This window comes from Anguilla anguilla, chromosome 1 (genome assembly GCF_013347855.1).
Source record: "Anguilla anguilla isolate fAngAng1 chromosome 1, fAngAng1.pri, whole genome shotgun sequence".
In the NCBI taxonomy this organism is placed as follows: Eukaryota; Metazoa; Chordata; class Actinopteri; order Anguilliformes; family Anguillidae; genus Anguilla; species Anguilla anguilla.
The window spans coordinates 26,419,262-26,443,298 of record NC_049201.1 but is presented as its reverse complement, the minus strand read 5'-3'; the positions used below and the strand labels follow the sequence as shown (position 1 = coordinate 26,443,298).

Here is a 24,037-nt window from a genome sequence, read left to right as displayed (position 1 = left end):
GCTTGTAGTGAGGGATGGAGAGGGGGCGGAGTCATATGTGGCTTGTAGTGAGGGATGGAGAGGGGACGGAGTCATGTGGCTTGTAGTGAGGGATGGAGAGGGCGGAGTCATATGTGGCTTGTAGTGAGGATGGAGTGGGGGCGGAGTCATATGTGGCTTGTAGTGAGGGATGGAGAGGGGGCGGAGTCATATGTGGCTTGTAGTGAGGGATGGAGAGGGCGGAGTCACGCGTGTGGCTCACAGTGAGAGATAGAGAGGGCGGAGTCATGTGGAGGCGAGGAGCACGTGCGCACAGTCACACAAATGCTGCTGTTTGGTTTTCTCATCCTTGAGCATGCTTTCTTTTTTTCTCCTCGCTCTGTCCTGCCTCCCTCCCCTCCCCTCCCCTCTCTCTCTCTCTCTCTCTCTCTCTCTCTCTTTTTCCTCTCTGTATGGTATGCGGTGTAAATCACAGAGATACAAATGCTAGGAATATCTTAAAAGTCACCCAAGTTCAATGAAATAAAAGCCAAGAAATAATCCTAAGACACATTTTTAAAACCAAAAGTATTTCTTCACTTCTTCCAAGAGCTGCTGGAATGACATGTTCAGTTATGGTGGAAATCATAAATTTCCCCTCCTGCTATTTGGTTTCTGGCCAGGAAGGTTTGAATGGCTTTGTAATGGGGGGATGGGGGTTCTGTCTCTGGTTAGTATAAATAAAGATTGTATGGATTTTAGTCAGACTTTGAATACCCCATTTTAAGGCACTGGCCTGCAGATCATGAAGGTCTATCCAAGTTCCACCGTTTCTTCAGAGCTTCAGAGACTTGTGGTGGTTTGTCACGTGCGTCCCTGGGCTTGTGGTGAGAGGCCTGGCTCAAGTTAACCTGGTCATAATCTCTTGAGTGAAACTGCTCACCGGCTGACGGGAGCCCCTGTGACGAACAGGCCGCCGCAAGCCAGATGACCAGGCCTGGCGCTTACTGCGTTAATGCCACTTACGGGCCTGCTTAACACACCTGAGCACTCTCTGTGGCCTCTTTCGCTCTCCGTTATCCCTTCTTAGGGCTCGTCTTTCTCGTACTCTGGCTTCTCGCTCTCTGTGTTTCGGCCTTTCTTGCTGTCTTTCTCTCTCTCTTCCCTGTTCTTTTCTGTCGGCTAATTTTATTTTATTTTTTGATTTTATTTGACTGGTTTTCGTCTCTCGCTTGACACGATCGGGCATCGACGATGTCGTCGCACTGTTCCCAGTTTGTTTTGATGCCTGAGGGGCTGTTGAATGCAGTTCCCTTCAAAATTCAAATTCTCTCTTCCTCTCACCGTCCGTCCCTCCCTGGTGATTTATTAGAATGGGAGGGGCGTGAAACGGCGGGCTGGTTTCTGTCTGGCCCTTCCGCGGGCCCGGCGCAAGGATTATAGCGAGCGGAGCTTGCCCTCGCACACTCTTATGCTCACCCACACACGTGCACACACACACACACACACGCACACACACACACAAGCCAGACTCACACGTGTGCACACACACACATATACACACTCACTCTCTCTCTCTCACAAGCACATGCACACACTCGCTAAAACGCACACATGCACATACACACACACACACACACACACACACAAGCCAGACTCACACGTGTGCACACACACACATATACACACTCACTCTCTCTCTCTCTCACAAGCACATGCACACACTCGCTAAAACGCACACATGCACATACACACACACACACACACACACACACACACACAAGCCAGACTCACACGTGTGCACACACACACATATACACACTCACTCTCTCTCTCTCTCACAAGCACATGCACACACTCGCTCAAACGCACACATGCACATATACACACACACACACTTTCTGACACACACTCGCATGCACATATAAACACACACTCTTTCTCTCTCTCTCTCTCACACACACACGAACACAGAGCCCGGCTCTCACACAATAGGACCCTTATGCTTGTCTGCTCGGCCCCTGGAATGCGGTTCCCAGGCTGTTTGGCATTCTCACGCTCGGAATTATGGGATAGCTCCGCTACCTTTGTGCGGCCGGGATGATGGTATCGAGCGGGGGCGGGAGGGGTCGGGTGGGGGTGGTGCGTCAGACCGGCCCCTGCGGAGTGATTGGTGGGGGGGGGGGCACATTGGGAGGTCTGATAGGGGCGAACAGGGGCCTCTGGCAGTGAAGAGGATTTGGGAGATTTCTTTTCTCATATGTAGCCTCTTGTAATTTCATGCTATGGCTACACCTGACTAAGATCATTGTGAGTGTGCTGCGCACTCCCCACCTCTGACCATGGGGTGCGTCAGCACACTGAAACCGCATCCTAGAACAGGGCTCTCAAACTCCAGTCCTCTAGAGCTAAAGCACCTGCTGGTTTTCGTGATTTCTTTTCAATCAGCCACCAATTTTGGCCTTGGAAACAAGGTTGTACAAGCTCTTCAGCCAATCGGTGACTTAATTGCAGCAACACATCAGGAACCAGCAGACACAGTGGCCCTCCTGGATATGAGTTTGAGATCCCAGTAGAAGGAAGGACTCAAACTCTTTGATGATAATGGTGAAAAGCCGTGTGATTCATTTCTGCGGTCTGAAGACCGTCCGGTTTGCCCGAAATCCCACGCACAGTTGTAACCACCTCAGCGAAAGTTTGGGCAGGATTGCCCCTGTGCTTATTCTAATCTATTCGAATCTATTTTTGGATGTTTGTTTTGATGATTAATGCAATATGTGACGAATGCTTATTACATGCTGCTGTCTTATAATGTTTTGTTTTTTTTTTCATATTTATGTGATGATTAGTGGGGAAAGAAATTATTTAGCTTAATGGCAGCCATCTTTGCAACCGGCTACCAGGCCTTTTCATGAAGATATGATATTAGGAAACATGTAATCTCTGTTTCACGTGTAGCTAATCGTGGTGTTGCAGCGTGTAATGATCGCAGCATACAAAAATATTTTCATTTATAATACTAATGATATTAAAGCATATTTTAGGCTAATTCAGCGGTCTTAGTAAATCCCAGTTTTATCCTTTATGAAGAGCGTGATTACATCTTGCTGCTGGTGTTTTTTTAAAAATTGTTTTTGAGGTCCCCCACGAGGGAGGGCACTTATTTCCAGAAGGGCAGCCAGAGATTGAGTGGGATTAGTGGTGCAGGCAAACCAGACTCCAGTCGAAAAAGAGAGGAGGAAAAGAAGGAGATGATGAGAGAGGGAGAGGGACGGAGAAAGAGAGAGAGAGAGAGAGAGAGAAGGAGGGGCGAGGGCAGTTTCCCGGACGGGGCGAGGAATTCGGGAGAGGCACCCAGCGTGTCCTGGTGTTGTTCTTTCTCCGGCGGGCCCCGGGACCTCCCGCCTGCTGACAGGCGTCGCCATAGCAACGCAAGGGGCAGCAAGCGGCAAAGCAATTTCCAACTGAAGGAGGTTGAGAGGGGGGAGGGGGGGAAGGGGCGGGGCTGAGGGAGAATGGGGGTCGGGGGAGGAGCCAGCTTAGCCGTTCCCTAGCGATGGGGGGACACACGCGGCAGGAGAGAGGGGGTGGAGTGCAGAGTCGAGGAGGTCCTGAGTGTGAGCGCTAAGCCTTTGGATATGACCCCTCTAGCCATCACACAGCCCCTTGATATCACGGTTCACCGCAGGGATGGAGTCAGTTTAGGAAGGTAAATGAATAAATAATGATATTAAATTTCCATCACTGATTTGAATTTCGCATCATTTCCGGAATTGACTGAACTGAGTGAAATTCACATCATGGACACTGCTGGAGACGGTCAGCGCGTTCAGGTTCTGTGAGGTGCGGTCAGGGTGCGTGAGTGGCCTCTGGGGTCAGGGCGTGTTCAGGAACCTATTCAAATGAGGAATTGTTCAGGTGTGTACTCTATCCGAGCCACAGCGGAATGCTATTTACTTTACTGTGACCTTTAAAATAAAGCAGTGAGTGGACTTCACTTGAATGTAATCTGCAGGCTACTGTATTGTTTTTTCTATTTTTAAACAAAATGAGCAATGTTGGCTTCATAGCCTGCCTGCATTCTTTGTAATTCAAATGTCAATGAGTGGCAGGACTGCTTAGACTGTTTAATTAGGTTTTAAAGCACACAGTTGCTTGCAGTGCTTGGTTTAATGTACTGACCAAATTTGTTTTAGAAAATGGACTAAAAATAATGGAAGCTACATATCATTTGTTGTTTTTTAAAGATGAAATTTGGCTTTATAATTTGTGACTCGAGAATATGATTTAATGAAGTAGAGAAGTGAACTTTGCACTTTGCTTGTGAAGTCACATTTCGCCTAGTCACTCTCCAACCTGTATGTTTTTAAGTAGTGTGAAATGGGCTAGCCCGTTAGCCAAGCTTAATACGTGGACCAGCTTTGGGAAGTTAAAAAATGACAGTGCTTCTCCGCATTTTTATTTAAATGTTCGGTATGTTTATATGAATTTGTTTCATTTTTTTAATGAGAGGATGTTCTGTTTTAGCTGCACATTTTGACTGACATGCTAACTTATAAGGAGTAATAAGCGTTAACAATGCTAGAGAGAAATGTAGGCCAACTAATGATGGAGAATAAAAATACGATGCATTAAGAAGCTGAATCCTATCGTAAGAGTGTTATACTTTGGGGGGATCTTTGCATGTAAAGTTATGATTAATGGTCTGCATCCACGCTATTTTGGTCAGATCAGGTCACAAGGTCCTACGTTTCAGGCCTGGTGTGTGTCTGTGTGCGTGTAAAGCTTGCGTCTGAAGACAAGACCGAGAGGAATGTGAGTGGAGGAGTGGAGGTTATCTGTGAGGGGAGATTGAGTGGTTGCAGGTTGATGCTACAGACCCGTTTTTTGCAAGGAATTTCTCTGGAAAAAGTGGCTGCATTTCCATCATAAAAACGGAAGCGAAAGTGAACTGACGGATCACTTTGGACAAAATGGCAATGCCAGGCTTTTGTTCATGGGGGAGGGAGCACATCTTCCCTGCTGTACTGTGTACATAATACTTCAAACCTCAGTGATGGCTGGAAGATTTAAACTTTAAATGTTTTTGGGAGCAATTCGGTACTGTGGATATTTAGGCTATTTCCTATGGAAAATTCTGGAAATCGCTCACATTTTTGCCCTTCACATTGGTGTAACTTACAAAGTGGGGGCTTTCTTTTCTGGTGTGTGTGAATGCGCTTGTGTGTGTGTGCATGTCTGTGTGCGTAAAATATTTTAAGGGCTGTTCAGATCTGCAGGTCCACCAGGTCCTTTGTATCTGATCTGGGAACCGTACAAACTCGGGTTCAAGGCTTAAAGGGGCTGGCCTGTTATCTGTAGTATTCTGCGTTTCGGTTCGAAAACACCCTGCGTCAACGGAGGTGATAAATCGGGCGATAAAGGGCAGGCCTGGTCCCTGTCAAACCCACCAAACCCTCAGAGCACAAAATGGAGGCCCCCTCGAATGTCCCAGTGTGTGTGTGTGAACGTGTGTCTGTGGAGATGCATGTCAAAGTGTACGTGAGTAACGGAATAAGAATAAGCCAGAAAGGCATAGTCTTGTACTGTTGGCTGCATTGGTATGGAAGGCATTTAAGAAGTGTTTGTTTTATGATAAGGCTACTGTAGCATTTTTTTTTGTTGCACGCATACACACACAAATAGACACGCACACACAGAGGCTCCCTCTCTCTCCCTCTCTCTCCCTCTCTCTCCCTCTCTCTCCTCTCTCTCCCTCTCTCTCTCTCTCTTTCTCTCTCACTTTCTCACTCTCTCACACAAACACGCACACACGCACAAACTCAGAGGAAGGCGATAGCCATTGGTAGATTGCCCATCAGGCAGTGGGAGGGTGTAAGGTCACCACGGTGCGGTAAGCTTACTGCCTCCTGATCCTGCACTTTGCTGACTGGATCTCTTGGGAGGGGGGGGGGGGGGGGGTAGGCTGTGGGTGCTGCCTTGCCTCCAGGATGATTTAGGCTGTATGCCGCATGCATGCCTGAACACCACGCTGTGACATCACGTCTTGGCACAAGCAGATGGCATCATGCTACCGAAGAGTCCATGCGAAGCTATTCCTTACAGCCTGTTCAGCCTATTTTCATCCATTGGGTGACAGGGGACGCATGTAGGCATGTGCCGATATTAAAACTTCACAGTACGATTATCTTGGCCAACATTCTCATATGATATAATATTATATTTATGAAATTGAAAGTAATAACGTTAACATTTTGACCATGCCAATAACAAAATTTCGGAATTGAGAAGTATAAACTTGTTTTGTTTTTAACAAAATAACACGTAGCTCTTTGAAGTAAATTTGGCCTGCTTTTCAGCAAAATAACTATGCCACTAAATCAGAAATAAATGTAAACATTTTGGCCCCACTTTTAAACAAAAAAAAAAACTGCTTATTTCAACCACAAAAAATTGTGCCGCTTACTCAGAAGTGAGGTATTTCTAAACTTTGTACCAAACGATGGGCAAAAGCTCAATTGTTTCTGGTAAAGTTGTCTCCTGCTGTGACAGCATATGACCTCTGCTGTCCACCATTGTGCAATGAAAATAAGAAGAGCTCCCCCTGTGTCCATTGCTGGTTATTACTCCTCTGCTCAGTTTCGCTCTGTATTTGAGTTTGTGGTACTGACTCCAGGTCAGTTTCACCCTGTATTTCCGAGTTCGCTGCACTGACCCCAGATCAGTTTCACCCTGTATTTGTGATGTCGTTTCACTGCGTTTTTGCTCCGCCGTACTGACCCCAGGCCCGTTTTTTCCCGCAGGCGCGGCCCCCGGAGACAGGACCCCAGCTCGGAACAAGGGTGTCATGGCCCCGGCCCTGCGGAGATGCAGAGATCACCGCTCGTAGCGCGCGCTACCCACGCCACACGGACCGCCGACTACTACTACGCGGGGCGGGGCGGGGCGGCGACGCCCACGACGGCGGCGGCGGCGGCGCACATGAACGGCCACGCGACGGAGCCCGACGGCGACGGGGCGGGCGGCGTCCCGGACGAGCAGCCCCAGTGGCAGCGGGAGATGCCCGTGGACTGCCCGGGGGACCTGGGCGCCCGCACCCTGCCCGTCCGGCGCAGCGCCCAGCTGGAGCGCATCCGGCAGCAGCAGGAGGACCGGAGGAGGCGGGAGGAGGACGGGCGGAGCAAGCAGGAGCTGGAGCTCAACTCCTCCATGCGCCTCAAGAAGCTGGCGCAGAACCCCAAGGTGGGGATCGACAACCCCACCTTCGACCCCGTCGAGGGGCCCGGGGGGCTCATGGGACAGGGCCTGGGCCTGGGAGGAGCCCCCACCCTGCTAGGTAAGTGGTTGTGTATGTATGGGTGTGGGTGGGTATGTGTGTGGGTGTTTGTACATATTTATATATTTATTTTTTTGTTTTGGTAAAGACTGTATTGGTAGTGAAAACAGTTTGCTCCTTCGTGTTACTCTATTTAGTATGAAGCTTCTGTGGTGTTTTTTTTTCTCCTCATCAGATATAGTTTAGCTGACTAGATAATTCACCTGTTCTCTTTTTCCATCTCCTCGTCCTCTTCGTCCCTCTTTCTCCCTCGCTCTCTTTTCTTTCCGTCAACCTTGCTTCTCTCCTTCCCTCTCACCCTACTTACTCTCTCACACTATCTCTCTCTCTATATCTCTGTCTCTCTGTGTCTCATTAGTAGATCTATCACAGGATGAGTTTAATCACTCAGATAGGATGTGATAATCCACAGCAATCCAGCAAGCCCTCTGATTGGATTTCTCTGGCCATCGATACGCTTCACTTATTTATTAATCCGCTCCTATGGAAACGGTAGCCTTCCGCCAACGGTTAGCCCCTGCGGCTGGAACGGGGTCTCCCTGAGGGAAGGCGTTCCGCCTGCCCCCTCCAGCGGAGCGCTCTTAACCAAGCAAACCGCGACCGCTGGACTTCCGGCGGGAAGGTCACGCTCAACGACGGGTTGTTTTTCTGAAGGAGGGAGGGACTGAGGACAGAAGGGAGAGAGAGAGAGAGAGAGAGAGGGCGATACGGAGAGATTGGGGGGGAGACCGTGCCAGTAATGAAAGCGAGGGAGGAGGTGTACGCCGAATTCCTGAGGTGGGGGGGGGGGTGGGGGGGAGGGCAGACCAGACCCCTCGGAGGGAGTCTTTCGGTGGGAAAGGCTTGTTGCTCAACACCGACCAGGTCTTACGCTGGCCCTTCAAGGAGTGCTTTCTTCGAGGAGGCTTTCCCCTTTCTTTCTTCTGTCACTCACACCTTGTTATAATCTCTCATGTGAGCTCAGCCTTGACCAGCCGACTGAAGAAGGTGCCGCTGTGAGGTATTTCGCTTGATTGAAAGGAATCTTAAGACGTGCAATCAAAAATATAATGAGGCATGCCTTTCCAGTCCCCGCTCCCACTCAGAAACTTCCTGACACACTCTCTCTCTTTCTCTCATTCAAAAACACACACACACACACACGCGCACGCATACTCGCGCACACACACACACACACACACCTTCTAACGCAGAGAAGGGTCTTGGACTCAAGGGGCCTGTTCTTGCATTGTCAGCGGCAGGTTCTGGATTTGAGAGAGAGGAGATTTTGAAAGAGTGAGGCGGATTATGGAACCTTAAGACAGCGTTCAGGAGCGCGTAAGTGCGCGTGGGTGGAATATCGACGGTCCCGGTACGATCCGTAATTGTTATTCGTGAGCTTGATCTGTGTTGGAGAGCTCTCTCTGAGCCTGGTGCCCATTGCCGCCTGAGTGTTTTTTGAGGGCCGTTGACGCGAATGAGAGTGGGCTTGCAGCTCCCGTGTCCTGTGGTTTAGGGTATTACTGTTGCTTGGTGTGACTAAGTCCCTTGTCCGGCGTGAGGGAAAAATCTAGATCTTGGATGAGGTGGCAGAATTGTACGCTTGGAGAAGATGGTTGCTGCATGATGGAAGTTCCTGTTTTCCTGTAGTTCCTGTTTTCTGTGTGGGAAGATTGTAGTTCATGGTTTCTGTGTAGGGATGTTGTAGTTTGTGTTTTCTGTTGAAGGAAACTACATTTCCTTTTGTATTCTTGGGTGAAGTAACTGTAGATTCTGCTTCCTGTGAAAGGGAATCCATTTCCTGTTTCCAGTGTAATGAAATTGTAGTTCCTGCTTCCTGTGTAGGCATAGTTTCCTGCATGAGACTGTAGGTTCGGTGTTCTGGGTGAGGAGAATGGGGGAATGTTCCAAAGTGCATGCTTAAATACTGCAAAACATACAGTGTTGAAATTGCTTATCGCTACCTTGACTTACCTTGAGTGCTGCTCCAGAACTCAAGCACGCATGCAGATTGTACATTGATGGATCCCACTGGTACCCTTCATTGCACCAGAACATGTGCATAGCAAAGTGTACAGAGCCTTTGAAAAACTGCTATACCAATGTGACACTGACCTGCCAGGCATAACTTGATGCTATTATTTATTTTGAATTCTATTTAGGTTTTATTAGTGGTATTTCCATCTAATTACTGGAATTACATTGGGAAATTATGATTTGTGTGTCTTTCCTTGCTTTCCTGTGCTCTGTTAGATGTTATCTCAATGATTCCATTCTGTGAAGTGTCAAGCTATCTAGAAAGTTGTATTTGCTAGCCAGCTAGTTTTAAGTGGTCAAAATATTTTGAAAGGAAACATGTAGCTATAAGCTAGAAGTTTATCTTCTTAGAAAAAAGGTAATTTGATGCCATTGACCACCTTTCAGCTGCTTGTCTGTTGATACAGTATTTGAGTTTCTAATTTATGATTGTTCGTTAACTAGCATAGTTCGGTCGTGTTTCTGTAATCAGAAAGAAAATGGTCAAAATTGATTGTGGTGTTTGTTGCACATTTCTTATTCCACAAATGAAGAGTTAAAGATTTCATTACTGAAGCTTTTTGTTTTTGTTTTATTCAAACTTTTTGTGTCGAAATTCACATCTGTTGTTGAGCCCAATTTGCAGAGCACAACGTGCAGTCTACAATTTGAGATTATGGAGAAATGCAATTTTATGCTACTAAATGTTTACAGCTCTAGTTCTGGTTTCCTTTGAGAATTGTTCCCATTTCCTGTAAAAAGAGGCTGTACTTCCTGTTTGTAGAGATTAATTCCTTGAGAGGAGGCTGTAGTTCCTGTTTCGGGAGAGAAGTGATTGTAGTTCCTTAGTCCTGTGAGGAAAAAGCGGTGGTTTCTGTTTTCTTTGAGCCTGGGCTGCCCAATTGTGATCCTGCAGATCTACCGTCCTGTAGGTTTTCATTTAAATCCAAATTTGGCGCACCTGATTTTACTAATTAGCAGCTCAACTAAATCTCTAGCTGCTGAATCAGTTGTTCTTTGTTAGGGCTGGAGTGAAAACCTACAGCAGGACAATAGATCTCCAGGAACAGGATTGGGCAGCCCTGCTTTGAGAAGAGGCTGTAGTACTGTTTTCTGAGTCTGGAGACTGTAGTCTGCTGCCTTTTCCCCGCGAGTGGAGGCGGTACTTCCTGTTTACTGCGACACAGACCGTAATGGCTGCATCAGATGACTGTCTGTGAGCGTACATGCTAACCATGCTAACCCCCTTCTCCTCCCTCCCCCCTCACAGAGCTTGAGGACTTGCTGATGTCACTGAAGCAGGTCCAGCACTGTCTCAGCGACTCGCAGAGCCAGGAGGACGTGGCCCTGGTGCTGCAGCTGGTCCAGAAGACCGACTTCCAGAAGGCCTTCAGCATCCACAATGCGGTGGCGCTGCACATGAACCGGCCCAGCCCTCCCTTTCCCCTCACCGCCCGGGTCCAGGGGCTGGCACAGGAGGTGAGGGGGCGCGGCGATGGGCAGGGCAGGGGGCGGAGTCAGGCCCAGCCGGAAATACGATGGGAACGATTTCTGTATCAGAGCCCACTGACTTTTACGCAGTCTGGAGCCGAGATTTGATTTTGTTTTGTTAACCTTTTTCTTAAAAGCAGATCTACAAAGTGCTACATGACGATCATAACCGTTGGCATGAGCGCACACAAATATTGTGCCTGGTAACCGTCACAGAACTTTTACAGAAACATGCCTTCGCAAGCGCCTGTACCAACATCCAGAGGGCAGTTTGTCAAAACGATAATGGCAGTGAATGGGTGTTTAATAGCTGTGGTTTTACTCAACACATTCACCTGAGTTTACATTAAACACAAGATGAACGTACCGAACGCCACTGACGTGAACGCGGTGCGCGTCCTCCCCGGGGCCTGCTGTCTTTTTGCAGTTCATCTCCCGAGGGAGATTACTCACCAGGAGCCTAATCCTGCTGCTGCAGCGCACCGACTCCTTAAGTGGATCAGACACTTACACATTGTTTAGACTGAAAGTCGCACGCAAACGCACGTCAGGTCCTTCTCGACAGGGCTCTCCAAGTCATCAGGTTTTATTAATCTCCTCGCGTCAGTATGCAACGCTTATACTATTTGTTGTGAGATCTCTTAAGGGAAACAAATCTGCAGAAGAACAATAACTGATAATAGTACATGGAGTTTATTCTTTTAAACTCTATAAACCTAAGCAACCAATAACCAAGACTTGTAAGGGTATGTGTGTGAGTCAGCTTACAGTAGCGTGGGGCTGTGGTCTGGTGCGGTGATGATGGTCTGGTTTGGTTTGTAGGGGGCGGGTAGGGTGAGTTGGGAAATGGAGTTTAGGCCAGGGTGTGGAAAGAGAGACTCTACACCAGTGACAGGTCTGTAGTCCTTACAGTTAGAGCTTGTGAAGTTATAATTGTCGACACTGTTTCAAAGCCACAAAAGGTCCTTATGGACTTCCTTATTTAGGGGGTTTGCTGAAAGCTGTCTCTGGAAAATGTCAAAAATCGTAGTTACTTCGGCCATGGAATGACCCCCCCCACCCCACCCCCTGCACCACCCTCGCCACCCGACTCCGTTAATGATTTCCACCTCGTTACTGAGAACCGGCAGGGCTCCACGCTGTTTTTTTTTTGTTTTGTTTTTTTCCCCGAGGAGTAATGTGCTCCTACCCTACATTGGAAAAAAAATTTAGGCTGGTGCATCCCAATTAGTAGATGTACCCCAGAATTATTTTTTCTAATTAGGGCACGTCAGTTTTTCGGGAGAAAGTGTTCCTAAAATGGCAGCGCTGTAGAGCCCTGCCCGTGGGCTGCTCGGAGCCGCATGAGTGAATCTTTGGCAGGCTGCGCCGCGCTCTCCGGCGCTAATGAGTCACTGGTAAACTTCCTGTTGTCGTTCCGCTCGGCGCTTCGTCGCGATGAGAACGCGGGGCACAGAGCGGCCCTTGTGCGCGGTTTTTTTAATTGGAGTTCAAAACCCCGCCGTCCGGAGCACAGCGCTCAACGGAACCTCCGCTGCTCCCGTCCTGAGGTGCAGGTAGCAGGCAGGGGCTGCAGTGTGTGTCTGTGTGTCTGTCTCTCTCTGTGTCAGTGTCTCTGTGTCTCTGTGTGTCAGTGTCTGTCTGTGTCAGCGTCTCTGTCTCTCTCTGTGTCAGTGTCTCTGTGTGTCTCTGTGTCAGTGTCTGTGTCTGTCTGTGTCAGTGTCTCTGTGTGTCTCAGTGTCTGTGTCAGTGTCTGTGTCTGTCTGTGTCAGCGTCTCTGTGTCTCTGTGTGTCAGTGTCTCTGTGTGTCTCAGTGTCTCTGTGTCAGTGTCTGTGTGTCTCAGTGTCTCAGTGTCTGTGTCAGTGTCTGTGTCTCTCTGTGTCAGCGTCTCTGTGTCTCTGTGTGTCAGTGTCTCTGTGTGTCTCAGTGTCAGTGTCTCTGTGTGTCTCAGTGTCTCTGTGTCAGTTTCTCTGTGTGTCTCAGTGTCATTGTCAGTGTCTGTGTCAGTGTCTCTGTGTCAGTGTCTGTGTCTGTCTGTCAGTGTCTCTGTGTCAGTGTCTGTGTCTCTCTGTGTCAGTGTCTCTGTGTGTCAGTGTCTGTCTGTGTCAGCGTCTCTGTCTCTCTCTGTGTCAGTGTCTCTGTGTGTCTCTGTGTCAGTGTCTGTGTCTGTCTGTGTCAGTGTCTCTGTGTGTCTCAGTGTCTGTGTCAGTGTCTGTGTCTGTCTGTGTCAGCGTCTCTGTGTCTCTGTGTCAGTGTCTGTGTGTCTCAGTGTCTGTGTCAGTGTCTGTGTCTCTCTGTGTCAGCGTCTCTGTGTCTCTGTGTGTCACTGTCTCTGTGTGTCTCAGTGTCAGTGTCTCTGTGTGTCTCAGTGTCTCTGTGTCAGTTTCTCTGTGTGTCTCAGTGTCTCTGTGTCATTGTCAGTGTCTGTGTCAGTGTCTCTGTGTCTCTCTGTGTCAGTGTCTGTGTCTGTCTGTCAGTGTCTCTGTGTCAGTGTCTGTGTCTCTCTGTGTCAGTGTCTCTGTGTGTCTCAGTGTCTCTGTGTCAGTGTCTGTGTCTCTCTGTGTCAGTGTCACTGTGTGTCTCAGTGTCTCTGTGTCAGTGTCTGTGTGCGAGACAGAGACTGAGGTGTTTCGGTTTGTCTGTGAGAATGTCTGTGTATACGTGGGCGTGCTGAGCGCAGCGTTTTATGTTTTTTCTCCATGCGAGCCGAGTCAGCTCCTTGCTCAATAAAAACCGTTTGCGTGTCCATGGAAAAAGAGGAGTGTTCGCCCAGCTCCGGCACCCAAATTAGAGATCTTTCCCTGTTGGGCCAGAGGAGATGCGGGTGGGGGGGGGGGGGCGGAGCTCTGCAGCGAAGAGGCGGGCTCTTAAATCGACGAGCAGGGAGTGTTTACGGATTCCTCTGGCTTAGCCTGAGCCGAGCCCGCCCCCACAGAGACCCCTCTCTCCCGTCACGAGGGTCCCAGAGTTAAAGCGCATAGCTTTCCCTGGACTTTTTCCCTCTTCACCTCAGTCACTGGCCTCACACTACCACAGGCACCTAATCCTGCCCCCTTCCCACCCCCCACCTCACCTCCCCAACTGCGTGGGAGGGAAATGCCTCAAAGCATTTCACTGCCACGTGACCCGGGAATCAGAACACCGTTCCGGTGCAGTACGGGGTCCTCCCCTCCACCCCCCACCTTACTATTGGGGCGAAATGGCATGGGCGTTGCAGTTCGGCTCAACGGCGGGATGCGGTTGGTCGCTGTAGAACTCAGGAGGCAGGCTGTCCAATAGAAATATCCGGTTGTCCGTCCCCACCTCCTCCTGAAACCCATATCTCCTTGTTTCCATCTGAATCACCTCCCTCCCTCTCTCAAATACTCCTGTACCTTTCTCCCTTCCTCATTCGCCCCCCTCCCTCTCTGAAATACCTCTCTTCCTCTCTGCCCTCCCTGCCCCCTCCCTCTCTGAAATGCCTCTGTTCCTCTCCACCCTCCCTGCCCCCTCTCTCTCTCTGAAACACTGTTCCTCTCTGATGTTGTGTGTGTGTACAGGAGTGTCATGTGACCTCTTCCTGCTGCAGGTGCAGACCATGTTGCAGACCACCCAGCAGAAGGATGGTTTGGAGCTCAACGCCCTGCTGACCTCCCCACATCTGCAGGTGAGCCTCCCGACACTGCAGGGCACGTCGCCCCAACACATCTCCACACGCTGCACACACTATCCCAACACCACTCTATATGCCACCCCAACACAGTGCCATACCCTCCACACACTATCACAATACCACTCTATATGCCACCCCAACACAGTGCCATATCCTCCACACACTATCCCAACACCACTCTATATGCCACCCCAACACAGTACCATACCCTCCACACACTATCGCAAAACCACTCTATATGCCACCCCAACACAGTACCATACCCTCCACACACTATCTCAACACCACTCTATATGCCACCCAAGCCCAGCACCACATACCGCTCTACACGGCAGTCTAAACTCCTGCCTGCACGCCACGCTAGACATTAGCGATTAGACCTACTGCGGTTGCAACAGGGGTGAGCCTCTGTGTGAGATGCAGCCTCTCCAGGGTGTTCATGCGCACTGATATCCCAGGCTGTTTGCTCTCCATCATTTCATCCTGCTGAGCTAGCAGGCAGACATACTTTGCCACTTAACGCTCTTTACCGGGTAAACAGTGATCCAACACCTCTGTGTCAAGGGACAACAGATAAATTCCAGGAAAATCTTTGGATTACCCACTGATGTGCAGATGACCTTAATATATTTTTCATATTTCGTGAGTCAGAGTTCACAAAAGGTCAGCGCTTTCATGGTCTGACATCAAGAAGGAGGTTAAGACATATTCGGAACAAAAAGAAAGGCTTGATTATGAATTTTCCCAGTTTCGGCGGCAGTAGTGTCAGCAGTGCTGAACTATTAAGTCTTCAGACACAGTAGAGCTAAACTATGGAGGCCAAGACCTAGACTGTAAAATTAGACTGTGGAGGTAACAGTGAAACATGACGTGGCCTTATTGTCATAACAAATCTTTGATAAGCATCTTTAACAACAGATATGCCCAGGCTGGCCAGTAGAGGCTCACCCTCTGTAGCCAATGTTCCTCCCAAAATGTCTTCCTATTATGGAACTTTTTCTAGCCGCTATTTGAATGTTGTTCTTAAGACTGAGGTTTTTTTTTTTTTTTTTTTTTTTTTTTTTTTTATAAAAGAAAACTTCAATTACTTGTTTTTTGGGTTCAGGCCTGGTTTTTAAAATAGAATTAATATGACACCATTCTAATTTCTGCAGGATTGATATGTCAAAAGTTTAAAAACCTGAAAGCAAGACCTGGGGGGGGGGCATAAACCTTAGTTGTGCTGACTAGAATCAGCAGAGGCCTCAGCAGTGCTGTGCAAACTCATTAAACTGTGGAGACACAATGCGATGGGCGAAGTGGACAAATAAGGCCATTACAATACATATACCGTATTACTTCAATACGGCACCGCCATCGAAAAACATGAGCCCAGCCCAGCGCTTGGAGAAAAAGAGTTACCGGATGTCACTGCCGGCGCGTAGTGCTCCAGCTCTCACTCGCGGCTCGGCGGTAAATCCCATCAGCCCAGCTGAGGACGATCCGCACACGTGACCGTGAGAAGTCCCGAAACGGCGTGAGCCTCCCCGCCCAATTTAACTCTCCCGTGAGCGCTATCCAATTAAGGGCGAGCGTGGAGACGACAGATGTGGCTTTGGGAGAGCCGCCGGATTAGCAGGTTCGTTGTAGCAAAACAAAACGAGCCCCGCTCCCGCCCTGGCGCCAGCGTTGGCGGGTTCTCTCTCGAGGCCTCTCTGTCTTGAGGGTCCCCGCGTCGCCATGACGCTGTGGATGGCGGTATATTTCACGATGGCGGCTTTTCAGACGGCGGGAAAGATTAAGGGATTTCGTACAGGTGAAAGCTTAGCCAGGAGCGAGAAGCTAATTTCGGCCGGTGCTTGCTGGGGGAGGCCCAGTTTTTATTCAGTTGAGTTGGCTGGAGCAGAGGGAACTGGACTTGGTTTGGAGCTGAGGGGACGGCAGCAGTAGAAAGAGGGGGTGAGGAAAGAGAAGAGGTGCAGCGTATGGAATACGGCTTTAGAAGTTCAGAGACATTACGACAACCGCCGTTTTGGATGACTAGACTGACGGCACACCATTAAAATGCAGAACAGTAGTTCACTCAGGTCCCCATTGCAGTTGTAACACTCCACCCATGTATGAAGACTTTTGTGAAGCACACTTAGTCACCTCTCCCTGTCCTCTAGTGTTATTACATTTGCCGTTATATAATCGGACAGGCTCAGACAGGTTCGCGCAGCAACAAGCGTACCCTTTGCAGAAGTAAACTGCCTACGGTCGAAAACAACTGACAAAGAAACGATTGCAAACCGCGCAGACGGGTTTGGCGGCAACGGTTGCATTTTGGCTGACTCACCCCAAAATGAGGTCTGCTGTACCTGTGGTTGGTCCACGGAAAAACTGACCGGAACCACAGAGTAGATCAACTCTATGACTTATAGTAGACAACTGACTCGCTCTGTGTCAGGGACGAAGCAAGCAGAAGCAGTCATGGCTGTCTGAAATGGTCACCATGACGGCGGAGTCCGTCTGCTGACGCTGTGACTTGGCTCATTGTACAAGCTATTGGATGCAAGGGTGATTTTTATTCATCAGGTTTCAAGTTAATGGCTTGCACGGATACGCTAAGCAAGGATTCCCTGGGGGATACAGAACCTCACAATGACCTAGGCAAGAACCTGTAGGGGATACCTAGCTTGGTAGCCAGTAAACATATGGCTAGCTGCCCATCCAGCCAATCAGAAAGGCTGTAATCTCCATTTGTCTGTATCAAAAGCTGAACTTATTTGTGTCGGATGTGTGTTTTGATTAATCCTGTGATGAACATCCGAGAAGAAAGCATGTTTGGTTGTCTCTGCCTGCCAAGTGTCACCAAACGAATCTAACACCCCCCCCGCCCTTTCTTCTGTGCCCCCCCTTCCAGGGCCTAATGCAGGCCCACGACATCGTTGCGGAGCAGGAGATGCAGCCCGAACCCCTGGGCCCCCCCGACGGGCCCTTAGAGACGCTGACGCAGTACGGAGGCGAGACGGTCAAGATCGTCCGCCTGGAAAAGGCCCGGGACATCCCTCTGGTGAGAGCCGACATGGCTTCCTGCACGTCTGTTCCCTTTGTGCCGGTGGGAGGGATGAGGCGTCATGAAGCTCAAAATGGGAGGAGCTGCCACGTGTTGTCAGTGTTTGACTGAAGAGGGTGTGGTTGGTGAAAATGAGTCATAGGAGTCACGTGGTAGTTGCACCCATTATTAATCTGTTTTATGGCATCGCTGTGGGTGGCAGTGTAGTATAACGGGTTGGGAACTGGGCTTGTAGACCAAAGGTTGCAGGTGCGATTCCCAGGTAGGGCACTTTCATTGTACCGTTGAACCAGGCACTTGATCTGAATTGCTGGGAAATATCCAGATGTGAAAATGGGTGTTATGTAAAGCTGGAAAAAGTCGCTCTGGATAACAGCCTCTTCTGAATTCCTGTGATGTTGCCAGATGTTTGTGGTTGTTGTCACCCAAAATATTTCTCTCATCATGGTTTGATGTCTTAAGTTGTGTCTCATACATATTTAGAATTCTTATCCTCTCATACCTTCCTGTTTAATCCCTACCTACTTATCCCCCCCATACATTAAATATAAATGTATGTATGGGGGGGTAGACAGGTAGGGATTTAACTGGAAGGTATGAGAGGATAAGAATACAAAATCATAGGGAAACTTTGGATTCTGAAAAGAAACAAAACCTGCTAAGTTAATGGAGAGAATCCCCGCTCTGTGGGACCACCTGACCGCGCGTTGCTACGTGCTCCTCAGGGCGCGACGGTGCGGAACGACATGGACAGCGTGATCGTCAGCCGCATCGTGAAGGGCGGGGCGGCCGAGAGGAGCGGGCTGCTGCACGAGGGCGACGAGGTCCTGGAGATCAACGGCGTGGAGATCCGCGGGAAGGACGTCAACGAGGTCTTCGACATCCTGGTGAGGAACACCCCCACCCCCCCGAACCCACCCCCAGTACCCCTGTCAGAAAACTATCCTGACGTTCTGAGGGAAAGAAAATGGCCTTCGTAATGAGGAGATCAGCATATAGTGTGTGTGTTTTAGTGACTGTGTGTGTGTGTGTGTGTGTGTGTGTGTGTTTGTGAGAGAGGGTGAGCAAGTGTGCAATTCTCAGTTCTGTAAATGAATCCCAGTACCTAGAATCCAACTACCATACAAACAGTTAGGCAGAGCGGTGGAATTTTTCTTTTGTCCACCGTGAAAATCTCTGCATATCGCAATATTTGTGTGCCATTCGTATATCAGTGTAAAATCCTGATTTTTACAGTTTTGTGTAAAATCATGATGGCGGCGTGTGTATCGGTGTAAAATACAGATTTTTAGCATTGTGTAAAATCACGATGGCGTTGTGTATATCAGTGTAAAATACAGAATTTTGCGTGTAAAATCATTATGGCTGTGTGTATATCTGTGTAAAATATAGATTTTTAGCATTGTGCAAAATCGTCTTGGCGGTGCGTACTGTAAATCAGTGTGACATTTAAAGCATGGCCTCGGTGCTGCTTGGTTAATGTGTGGCCTCTGCTCTCCTTGTCCCTACCTCACGCTGTGCTCCCCTCCCCAGGCTGAAATGCACGGCACCCTCACCTTCGTCCTCATCCCCAGCGCACAGATCAAGCCCCCGCCCCTCAAAGAGACCGTGGTGAGTGCAGCCTCTGCCGCCCATCCAGTGCTGAGCGTGCTCAGAGCGTCTGTGTACGTTTGCATGCTGGTTCATAACACATTTGTATATGTGGTCCATTTGTATAAGTCAAAAGTTCATGAATGTATACTAAGCTTTTTGCAGTGATAGATTTAACTGGTTTTTTGTCATTACAATTTAAAAATAAAAGTAAATAAAAATGCATGTGCAGACCTTCAGCGTTAGTGTTATTAAATGAATATAAGCACATTGTATTATAAACGTATTATAGTCAATACTGTCAGACGTAGTCAGTTCTAGGCTGTTAGGTGAGTGATTAAATTATTTGCATCGCAAAAATGTGCACGTTTTATTGATGTTATTTTAAATTGTGGATACATGTACTCTTCGTTCTTTGCACTTGGAGAATATTAATGGCAAAGATCTGCAACGCGCAAACGTCTCTGAGTCAGTTTGTATGGCTGTGTGGGCCCTTTAATTCGAAATCCCCTTTTAAATCTCCCATCGGAGCACCCCATGGCAGCTCTCTCAGTGCCCGGCCCGCTCTCGCCCCTCCCCCACCGTCCCCAGGTTCACGTGAAGGCGCACTTCGACTACGACCCCTCGGACGACCCCTACGTGCCCTGCCGGGAGCTGGGGCTCTGCTTCCAGAAGGGCGACATCCTCCACATCATCAGCCAGGACGACCCCAACTGGTGGCAGGCCTACAGGGACGGGGACGAGGAGAATCAGCCCCTCGCGGGCCTGGTCCCAGGTAGGAACGAGGAGGGCTGGGACCTTTGGGCAACACCCCAAAGTCACCGACAGTGCCCCTGGCTGAAGCCACTGCACAGCAGCCATGTGCATCATGCTCGGCAGCCATTTTGAACGGATCCCCATAGGGTTAAACCCAAGAATCAGATGGGATTTAGTAAGGGATTAGTGCTGTGTCTAGACTAGGGGTGGGCACGGAGGGCTGTATCTATCTCTGGATTTCGTGCCAACTTCTGCACTTAATTATCTGGGCCCAATCCTTTAGGAAGGGATTTTTGGCTGTTTCTCTTTAAGTTAATGAATGACAGTGGAAGACTTCCTGTGTCCAAGCATGAAACATCTTATTCTGGACTAATCTACAATTAAACCAGCATAAGTGTATTCAGCTGATTAGCTCATCTCTTCAGTGTAATTGGTGACGACAGATGTCTGCGTACACACCTGCCCTGTAGGAATGAATTCACCCAGCTCTGGTCTAGACCAACTCAGGCCATTGCCATTCAGCTGGGTTGAGGTTTCATCTGGTTTATTGCCTTGAGGATGATGGTACAATTAATAATCGTAATTAGAGCAATAGTAGTGATAAAGGGGATTACTTAATGAATAACATAAAGCAGCAGCAATAACAATAAAATGGCTCTCCCTACCCCTCTTCATTTCTCTAAAGGGAAGAGTTTCCAGCAGCAGAGAGAAGCCATGAAGCAGACGATAGAGGAGGACAAGGAGCCTGAGAAGTCAGGTGAATCTCTCCCTTCCTTGCGCGCGCACACACATCAAGCACACATACACACTCATGCAGACACACAGGGTTTGTTTTTTGTTGTGTACCTAAAAATGTAAGTTTCTATATATATGACACATCAATTCTGTTTTCCAGGAAAACTTTGGTGTGCAAAGAAGAACAAGAAGAAAAGGAAGAAGATCCTGTACAATGCCCATAAGAATGACGGTGAGTCTGGAACTGCCTCTCTTCTCTTTGTGTCTTTCTCTCCCTGTTTATTTGTCTTGTTCTCTCTTTTCTTTTCCCTTCCCTTCCCCTCGCCCCACTCTGGCTATTGTTTCATGTATGCATTTAATTTGGGCAGCTGCAACTTTACTCGTGTAGTTTGGGTTATGTACCTAAGGGTAGCATCCAACCTACACTGAGCTAAACTGCAACTGTGAGTCTAGATCGTCACACATTCATAACAGGAGCAAGGTTGTTACAGGGGCAAGCAGGTGGATGGTTGATTATTTGGACTGTCTACCGCCCACGTAGACGCGGAAAGGAATCTGCTGAGCGCGTGCGTTTGGATGCACGCTCAAGTGGAATTTTCCGCTTGTTCCCATTCGGTGTCAGACAAGGTGCTACTCAGGTACCTGTCACTGCAGAGGAGGGCCCTCACTGCAGTGTGTAGGAGGGGTATTATATGCAAATTGCCACAAATTACCATGGCAATGTCTCCACCTGATGTAATATGCACAGATAGAGGATTATAGAAACCGGTTGTCTCAGCACTGGGAGACCGTTGGCCTCGTCTCACAAGCAGTATGGTGAGATTAAGTCTGCCAGGGTTTCTAGACATCACTGCATTAATTTCCCCCTAAGATGAGCCCTCAGGCTACCAGCTGTAATCGGTGAGAGGTATGTGTTATACACAGTCATGATAATAACTGAATACTTTTGACCACATTAAGTCAACAAATGTCAGACAACACCAAAGCTTCCCAGAAAAAAAACACTACCACTTGTGTCTGTTTGGTGTTAATATGGCAGCCAATCAGCAGCAAGGTCATGCAGCACCCATGTGATCGTGTCATGTGTTTTCGCTACCATATCAGGTAAGTTTAAAAACATAAATACGTAAAGAAAGCAGATGAACCACACGGCGTCAGTGGTTATAGTTGCGCTTAAAAAAACAGTTGGTAATTATGACCATGGTGTATTGCCCAGTCCTCTCCTTCGGTGTGAGCCGTCTCTGCTTTAAGCCTGTGTGACCTGCAGGTCCAGTGGCTCACAGGCTAATGCTCCTGCTTCAGATGCAGCGCCCCCTGGTGGTACTGCAGTAATTCATGAGGCACAGTTTTGAGGCAAAACGGAGTTCCAAGCAGAATTCTTAATTAATTAATTTTTTGTAAGAAAGGAACTAAGAGCGCTCGCAGTGACTGAATGCAAACCCCCCAAAACAAACCCTGTGTGGCGACTTCCAAGAACTTCAGCAAGTGACCTGGCAGTGGAACAGTGCTCCAGATTGTGGATCGTGCCAAAGATTTGCTGGGTACTAATGCCGCCACCCCCCTCCCCCCACTTCTCTCTGTCTCCCAGACTACGACAATGAGGAGATCCTGACCTATGAGGAGATGGCGCTGTACCACCAGCCGGCCAATCGCAAGCGGCCCATCGCCCTGATCGGCCCGCCCAACTGCGGGCAGAACAACCTGCGGCAGAGGCTCATGAGCAGCGAGCCCGACAGATTCGCCGGCGCCGTGCCGCGTAAGTCACATGGGCATGCTGAGGAGGAGGAGCGGGGGGGTTCGAGGTGCAAGTTTTGGATGGGGGGAGCACTTAATGTATCACTAAATGTTCTAAAGAAAGTAGTTCACAAATGGTTGTCTCTCTTTCAGCATGTGTGGTCTTTGTTAGCCGCACTTTGATCCAAAGCCTATGCAGGTGGTCTGTGAAGGTGCTGTAGGGGGTCCTTGGCCAGACTTGATATTGAATGACTATATAGATTTGGGGAAATGTTTCAAAATATTACTTCTTTTTTTTTTTATATATTTTTACTTGTGAGGGGGGCCCTTGCATGCCTTTTGTGGGGACTGAGAAAATGCCTTATCTGTCAAATTTTTTTGGATTTCGTCACGTTTACCACCAGATAACCGCCTGACACTGTGTCCAGGCATTGGTGCGTGCGCGAGTGCACGTACATGTACGTACAGACAAAAAGTGTGCCTCACTCCATATGATGAGTAAAGAATAAATGCACTCTTACAGGGCTAAAAAGGGTCCTTATCTCTTATAAATGTGGGATATTTCAATACAGGTTGCTGATCTAGAACACAGCCAGATTTCATGTTTTAATTAAGCCTGCCTCAGTGACATTTATGCTGCATTTCCTTTTGAAAGAGCGTTGTGGGCAAGTATGTTTGTGTTCGGTCACCCGACGTGATTTTTGGCTCCTCCCTTGTGCCGTAGACACCACGCGGAACCGGCGGGAGATGGAGGTGAACGGGCGGGAGTACCACTTCGTGTCGCGGCAGGCCTTCGATGCCGACACGGCGGCCGGGAAGTTCATCGAGTCCGGCGAGTTCGAGAAGAACCTGTACGGCACCAGCACCGACTCGGTCCGGCAGGTTATCAACACGGGCAAGATCTGCCTGCTCTGCCTGCACACCCAGGTGAGAGAGACCCCCTCCCCCCCCCCGGGACATGCCCACCCACCCGTCTCCATGATGACTGGGTTCCCCCACAGGTAGCGATGGATAGTGAGGTTTCATTAACCCGTAATGGGTTGGAGCTACGATGAGCTGTCCGTAGCTGAGTGGTTTAAACGCACTGAAGTGTGACTATTGGTTTCATTTGAGAAATGAACTGCTTATCCCATTTTGGGTCTTTTGAAGCCTCACTCTCCTATCACAGTCTGCAATTTTAACAAGTGCTTTTTTTCCTTTCTTTTTTCTTTTCAAAAAAACCGTATGCTGCGAAAGGTTGTACTTAGGACTTCTCGAATGTGCTCAATTTTCTGTTAGTTCATGCATTTTTTGAAACTCCTTTCATAGATTTTTTGAAACTATTCATAGATAATAATCCAATCGATGGTGAGTCCAAAGTAGGGCTGCACAATATGTCAAATCGCCATTTTTTTAAACTTATAAGAGTCACCGTCGCCATGGGGCATACAGGTGATCTTTCTTTCTTTTTTTCCTTTAACCATACCTGATGTGGTAGTAAACAACCAAACTTCAGAGGCCATGTGAAATGCTTCCAGGAAAAAACATCACCGCCAATATCTATTTGGTGTCGATAAGACAGCCAATCAGCAGCAAGGTCATACATCTTCTATGTGATCACGTGATTTTTTTTCAATTTTTTTTTCAATCGCGTGGAAGCTTGCAGGCCTTGCTGCTGATGGCAGCCAATGGATGTCAGTGATGCTTTCACATCTGCAGTGAGCGTTTCACATCTCTTCGGTAAACTGATTTTAAGCGTGACACCTCTGTCTC

The 24,037-nt window shown here is 48.6% G+C and overlaps 1 protein-coding gene across 3 annotated transcripts in view; it reads left to right on the top strand.

Moving 5' to 3' along the window:
- The window catches only part of mpp5a (membrane protein, palmitoylated 5a (MAGUK p55 subfamily member 5)), a 36,791-nt gene that overhangs the window by 9,386 nt on the left and 3,368 nt on the right, over positions 1-24,037 (top strand). For 2 of the 3 annotated variants that reach the window (XM_035382393.1, XM_035382400.1), the window contains exons 2-12: positions 6,762-7,294; positions 10,560-10,768; positions 14,350-14,427; positions 17,318-17,467; positions 18,196-18,357; positions 19,004-19,081; positions 19,592-19,835; positions 20,502-20,573; positions 20,712-20,783; positions 22,140-22,307; positions 23,010-23,212. In XM_035382393.1, the coding sequence (XP_035238284.1) occupies positions 6,826-7,294; positions 10,560-10,768; positions 14,350-14,427; positions 17,318-17,467; positions 18,196-18,357; positions 19,004-19,081; positions 19,592-19,835; positions 20,502-20,573; positions 20,712-20,783; positions 22,140-22,307; positions 23,010-23,212 (1,905 nt within the window). In that variant the 5' untranslated portion in view covers positions 6,762-6,825. The remainder of the gene's footprint in view (positions 1-6,761; positions 7,295-10,559; positions 10,769-14,349; positions 14,428-17,317; positions 17,468-18,195; positions 18,358-19,003; positions 19,082-19,591; positions 19,836-20,501; positions 20,574-20,711; positions 20,784-22,139; positions 22,308-23,009; positions 23,213-24,037) is intronic. The other variant, XM_035382410.1, reaches the window with a different exon arrangement.